The 6,941-nt window shown below is 40.6% G+C and overlaps 1 protein-coding gene across 1 annotated transcript; it reads right to left on the bottom strand.

Annotated features, from left to right (window-relative positions):
• Nucleotides 1–2,462: 2,462 nt before the first annotated feature.
• On the bottom strand, nt 2,463–5,240 carry LOC118745414. Its single transcript, XM_036478864.1, has one exon. It carries the CDS (start codon nt 5,238–5,240, stop codon nt 2,463–2,465), a length of 2,778 nt encoding a protein of 925 aa, XP_036334757.1.
• Nucleotides 5,241–6,941: the final 1,701 nt, after the last annotated feature.

The following is a 6,941-nucleotide window of genomic DNA, read 5'->3' as shown; positions in this document are numbered from 1 at the left end:
TTTTTTTTGTAAGACTTTCGCTGTATGTACGGACGCAATCCCACGCCCTTTGCCCTGAGCTAAGCTGTAGCGTAGCAAGGTATGCAGAACTGCTGAAGTGCATGCACCTACTCTTTATCCTTTGATCTTTTAAGCAGCCCTTTTGGAGAAAGTCGTTACAAAATGATGCAACGGAAATTATTGGGGCTGAAACAAGTGTTTCTTGAGTGTATGTATTAATTTAACAAAAAAGTGCTAATAAAATGGTGCAACGGAAATGATGCAACGGAAATGGAGCAAAGGAAATTATTGAGGCTAAAACAAGTGCTTCTTGAGTTTATGGTATTAGGTTAACAAAAAATTGCTAATAAAAGGTTAAAGAATACAACTTAGAAAAATACCAATACAATAATAAAAGTAAAGGTGAGTACGTACATAGATAAAGAAAAGGATAGAGGCAAAGGTAAAAATAAAAACAAAACCAAAGATGCGTAAAGATAAAGGCAAAAATGAAGACCAAGGTAAATTTAAACACTTTACTTAATAAGGGCAAAGGTGAAGGGGAATACGTAGATGAAGAAAATGATAAACATAAAAGTAAAAACAAAGATGAGGATGAGGATACCGATAAAAGTAAAGACGAAGATAGGGGAAGAAAGATTAAAACAAAGGTAATTGAAGAGGAAAAGATACAGAGAGAGACACAGAGACTCAATCTGGAAACTATTTTGGGTTTTGTCATCGATATTTTTATCGATTTTGTTATCGATATTTATCGATTTTTTATCGATATTTATAGATTTTGTTATCGATTCTGTAATCGATTTGGTTATCGATACTTATCGATTTTGTTGTCAAATTTATCGATTTTGTTATCGATAATTTGTCGATTTTTCTATCGATATTTATCGATTTTTATCGATATTTATCGATTTTATTATCAATATTTATTGATTTTATTATCGATATTTATCGATTTTGCTATCGATATTTATGGATTTTGTTATCGATATTTATCGGTTTTTTATGGATATTTATCGATTTTGTTATCGATTATTGTCGATTTTGATATAGATTTTCTAATCGATTTTGCTACGAATGGTATTATCGATGTTGCCGTTGAAATTTTTATCGAATTTGTCATCGATTTTGGTATAGATTTTTTATCTATCTATCGGTTTTGTTACCGATATTTTGTTGGACGTTATTATCGATTTTGTTATCGATAGAGTATAAAGATAAAAATGAATATAATGGAAAAACAGTGTTCGGGGGAGACAAGCGTTTTTGTCTACCTCTTTGCCTTTCTACACAAAGAACTGCGATGCAAAAAAAAAACAATGTGCCTCTCAAAACTGGTTGACAACAAGCGCACGAATTGCTTTATTGCATTAACATGTGTGCTATTTATACAAGCTAGTGTGACAGAATGTAAAGAGCATATTCCAATAGATAACAATGAGCGCGAGTTAATATAACATATATCGTATAATTACAAATGATCATTACGCTCGTCGCTTTAAGCTGGGGACAGACTTAGTTAAGTATGGCATCTAAATCTCGTAGCTATGATCTGGACATACTCCCCCCGTTGAAAGCCGTAGGTGCTTTTAACTTATTCAACTGGTAGTAAGCAAAGCTTTGTGATGGCCCGTTGAGTAGTCCCATTTATGGTACGAATGATCGCCACTCGTGCTATGCCATCCTTTCCCTTCACGACGTCAACGATATGCCCCATTTGCCACTTCATCGTTGGAAGATTGTCATCCTTCAAAAGTACCAGAGAATTTACCTCTACGTTTGGTGATCTTTTCCGCTACTTGCTACGCTCTTGCAAAAGTGTTAGATAGGCAGTGCTCCAGGTCTTCCAGAATAGCTGCTGAATGCGCACCATCCTTTGCCAGTGGCTAAGCCGGTTTAATTCTATGTTCGCTAAGTCAGGTTCCGCCATAGCCGTAAGTGCGCCTCCGGTTAGAAAGTGTGCTGGAGTTAGAACTTGTAAGTCGTCGGGGTTTTCTGAAATGGGACAGAGAGGTCTTGAAGTTATGATGGCTGTTATCTGACAAACAATCGTGCGAAGTTCTTCGAAACTCAACACAGTGAGCCCTACTGCCCTACGGAAGTAGAATTTTGCCATTTTAACGGCGGCCTCCCACAATCCTCCGAAATGGGGGGATCGAGGTGGAATAAAGCGCCAATCAATTCCGTCATCAAGGCATTGATTTTGCACTGCGTTGACATGATGCTCATTAAGCAAAAGTGCGCGAATTTCTTTTAATTCGTTTTTAGCTCCAACGAAGTTGGTAGCGTTGTCTGACCAGATAACTCTTGGTTTGCCGCGCAAGCTAACAAATCGCTTAAGGGCCGCAAGGAACGAGGTCGTTGTTAAGTCCTTAACCAGTTCCAAATGACAAGCCTTGGTTGAGAAGCAAATGAATATGCAGATGTAGCATTTCACAGGTGGCCTATTCCGCACATCAGGCTTATAACAAAACGTTGCATCTGAACGCGTTCTGCTGGCAATCACCCATGATATTCTGCAATAACTTCGGTTTGGCGCGAAAGCACTGAATACATTTGTTAAGTACGTGAGCTACAGCTTTCCTCCCTCCAATAGGCCAATATTGCAGACGAATGGTTGCAAGTAAAGCTTGGGGTCCGGCATGCAATAGTTTGCGATGATAGTGCTCAATGATACTTCTAGTAAGTGGATGGTATCTGGGCAGTATGATCGGATGTCTGGCATTGAAATTCAAACTTGAGTTTTGAAGGCGTCCTCCAACACGAATCATTCCACCGGAGTCTAAAAACGGGTTCAATGAGCTGATTTTGCTTGATGACTCAATCGAACGTCCAGCCTTAAGTGATGCATACTCCTTTGGTAGAGAAGCCATTTGAACCATCCGAATGAGCAACTTAGTCCCAGTTTCGATTTCGTCTAAACTTAGTAGAGCCGATCTCTTCGATGATCTTCCTTTAATAAAACGATTAACAAAAGCATAAATTCTCTGCATAGATCGAAAATTAGATGATGCGATTAGCATGGTACGCCGTTTCTCTAACAAAGCGCTTTCGAGCTTTGCTAGCTTGGGCCATTCACACTCCTCCTTTTTCAGGAAGACGGGCCCGTGTTTCCACAGCGACGACGACATTAGCTCACTGGGTGAGCAACCTCTAGACGAAAGATCTGCAGGGTTACACTCCGTAGTGACGTGTTTCCAATTCATGCCCTGAGTAAGATCTTGGATGCTACTAACTCGGTTGGCCACAAATGTATTGTAATTTGCTGCAATGCCGTTTATCCATGAAAGCGCAATTGTTGAGTCTGACCAGCAAACAAATTTTCCTGTAAATGGGCTCAGCCTTTGTATTGAAGAAATCAGATCAGCCAATAATTTAGCCGCACAAAGTTCCAACTTCGGAATCGATAAAGATTTTAGTGGTGCTACTCGGGATCTAGAGCAGAGCAGGTTTACATGCACGACATTATGCAGTTTTACTCGAACGTAAACGCACGCTACGTAAGCTGCCATACTAGCATCACAAAATCCATGCATTTGAGCTTCGCCCGCACCAAGTTCTACAAAACGGGGAAAGTAAATTTTATCCACAAAATTCAACTCGTCGCACAATTTTGTCCATGCAAATTGTAAATAAGACGGAAGGCTTTCATCCCATGTTAAATTTTCTTTCCATAAGCTTTGCAAAAAGACTTTCGCTTTTAACACCACCGGACCAATTAGACCAAGAGGATCATAGAAACTAGCGGTTACTGACAGCACGCTTCGTTTTGTTACCCGTCTGGGCGGAGGGGGTAAGCTAAATTCGAATTGAAGTTCATCCCTTTTAGGGTCCCAAACTATACCCAAAGCCTTTGTGATGCTATTGCCGTCACTGAACTTTAAATATTGTTGCCGATTAGATAACTCAATTCCTTGAAGGATCTTTTCGTTATTTGAACACCACTTTCTAAGTATGAAATTTCCCTTTTCCAGAAGTTTTTGTGTTTGCGTCATTATTTGCAATGCTACATTTTCTGACTTTCCCCCCGAGATAAGGTCATCCACATAGAAATCTCTCAAAACTATCTCTGATTCTAGAGGATAATTGCATGCCCCATCAAATGCCAACTGATGCATCACCCGAATGGCTAAGAATGCCGCTGGTTTGGTTCCGTAGGTCACGGTATCCAATCTATAAATTCGATAATCCTCCTCTGGCCGCTCTCGCCAGAGTATGCACTGTAAAAAACTGTCGTTTTCGTCCACCTTTACGCACCTGTACATTTTGCAAATATCTGCTGTTATAGCGATTTTGTGGGACCGAAACCTCAAAAGGGTGTCAACAAGCTTTGGTTGTATGGTAGGACCAGAAAGTAAGATATCGTTTAACGAAACGCCTGTGGAAGTCGGAGCAGAAGCGTCAAAAACCACACGAAGTTTAGTTGTGGTGCTATCTGCTTTCAATACACAATGATGCGGTAAAAAGTTTATGTGAACCCCGGGGGGAATAGTTTTAATCAACGACATATGCTTAAGTTCTAAATACTCCTTAATGAAGGCAGAGTATTCCGCTTTCAAATCAGGATTCTGTGAAAATCGCTTCTCTAGACCTCTAAATCGACGAACCGCATTTGAATAAGAATCACCTAAATTCGAAATGGTGGATTTTATTGGTAATCTAACTACGTATTCTCCTGTATCCAACCGACGAAAATTGCTAACAAAGTGGTCCTCACAAACCAGGTCCTCTTTAGTACGCTTTATGTTTTCCTCAGCACAGTCTTCTATCTCCCAAGAACTTTTGACTAAATCGTTTAATGAAGTGTCCGCGTAGTTACTTGAAGTAGCAGCGCAGACTACTGCTTTCGAAGACCCGACTTCAACCTTTCCTGCCACAATCCATCCTAGTCTTGTTTTTTGCAATATTGGAAGGCCTTGTTTCAGACAAATTTGCCCCACGCATAATAGTTCGAAGAATAAACTTACACCAATTAATAAGTCAATCTTCTGTGGGCGAAAAAATGAAGGATCCGCTAACGTGATATTTGCCGGAATATTCCACTTAACGTTCGACAAATTTGTTTCAGGCTGCAATGTTGTGATGGTTGGCACAATGACAGCCGAAAGCGATGTGGAATAGGACCCATCAGAGGCCTGCATGTACAAAATAACGTTTTCCTTTGATAAAATATCAGATGCTCCTATTCCCGAAATTATTGTTGTGGATTTAGATTTGCTAAGTTGCAAGCGATTGGCCATATCTGAAGTTATACAATGCAATTGCGATGCGGAATCAAGCAAGGCTCTACATGGAACGAAGTTCCCATGGCGATTTTTTAGCATAACGACAGCAGTAGCTAACATAGCCTGCTCCTTAGACACGAATGCAACAGGCTGCTTGGAGTCTGCAATAAGAGCCGTTTTTGTCTCCGGAGATGCCACTGCCTCCTCGAGAACAGGAAGAGCGATTGACGACAAGTGAAGCAAGGTATTGTGTTTGCCTGAACAACTTTTGCAATTGCTTGATTTGCAATTTTTCACGATATGACCTTTTCGCAAACAGTTAATACAAAGCTGCAACCTTTTGGCTTGAAGCGCAGCGAAGGTGATAGATTTAGAAACAAAGGGCACGTGGAAATGAAATGCTCTATACTATTGCAAAATGTGCACCCTTTGGCAGGACTGGCGGTGACAAATGATTGTTTACGAATGGAATTATTTTTATGATTCACCTGTTTTCTTGAACTGAATGTAGTGTTTTCAACGCTCTCCATTATACGTACTCTTCTTTCCAAAAATTTAGACATCAAGTCCCACGAAGGTAGCTCGTAAATCGGTGCATGCTCTTCCCACTTGGATTGTGTTTCGACATCTGATTTGGTGGTGACAATATGGATGAGAATGCCGTTCAGTACTTCGTCGTTAGTCGCAATTGTTTGTAGTGCCCGAAGATGACTGCCAATTTTATCGCTGAGCTCTCGTAAGCCATTTGCGGAACCTTCTGCAACACCCTTCAAATTAAAAATCTCTTTAATATGTGCATTAAATTGAGCTCTTTTAATATCGAAACGTCTTTTTAGTAATGTTACCGCCTTTTCATAATTTTCCGCGTTGATTTCCAAAGACCGAATAGCATCTAAAGCGATTCCACTTACGCATGACCTTAGGTGTTGAAACTTCTCGACGCTTGACAAGTTCGTCTCCTTATCCACGACTGCACTGAACATTGCCCAGAAGTCTGGCCATTCCGTAATTACTCCACTGAATCGGGGTAACTGCAACGGTGGCAAACGAGATCTTGGGACCACCGTGATGGAGGGCACTGCGGAATGTTCTTCCATCGTCGACTGCCGACGAGTGGAGGATTGAGCGAACGTGGAAGAACGTTATCCAAGGCCTTTCGTAAGTGCAGCTTTGACAAATATAAATGAGTCGAGGAATTCCATACGCGTTTCACTTTCAATTTCGGCGTTGTCTTCCTTCTCCAGCTGCGACTGTACCTCTTCAAATTGCACCTGCATTCTTTCCAACTGCTCCAGTTTTACAATTATACTGGATTCATCTGCGCCAAGTAGGCTGTGTTCCTCGATTTCAGCTCTAAAGTTGTTAACTTGCCTTTTGAACCACAAACTTTTTCGCTTAAGAAATGTGATATTTGGGTTCTCCGATTGTTCTCGAATAGCCTCACGTCTTTTATTTGCTCGAGTCTTTATGCTTGTGTAAAATTGAACAAAAGCAAAGGTGAGCCAGAAAGAAAAAAACGGTAACCGATCAGGCGATCCAACTGGTGATGTTAATAACGGAGCTAATCCAACAACTACTGCTTCAGAGATACACGTAAGTATCACGTCGGGGTCACCAATGTTCGGGGGAGACAAGCGTTTTTGTCTACGTCTTTGCCTTTCTACACAAAGAACTGCGATGCAAAAAAAAACAATGTGCCTCTCAAAACTGGTTGAC

Source organism: Rhagoletis pomonella, unplaced genomic scaffold, assembly GCF_013731165.1.
Source record: "Rhagoletis pomonella isolate Grant_MI unplaced genomic scaffold, Rhpom_1.0 Rhpom_scaffold_00009, whole genome shotgun sequence".
NCBI lineage: Eukaryota > Metazoa > Arthropoda > Insecta > Diptera > Tephritidae > Rhagoletis > Rhagoletis pomonella.
This window is presented reverse-complemented; position numbering and strand designations above follow the sequence as displayed.

What these genes read in the sequence shown, in the direction of transcription:
- LOC118745414 (XM_036478864.1), bottom strand. Translation starts at nt 5,240, where the DNA reads ATGGCCAATCGCTTGCAACTTAGCAAATCTAAATCCACAACAATAATT.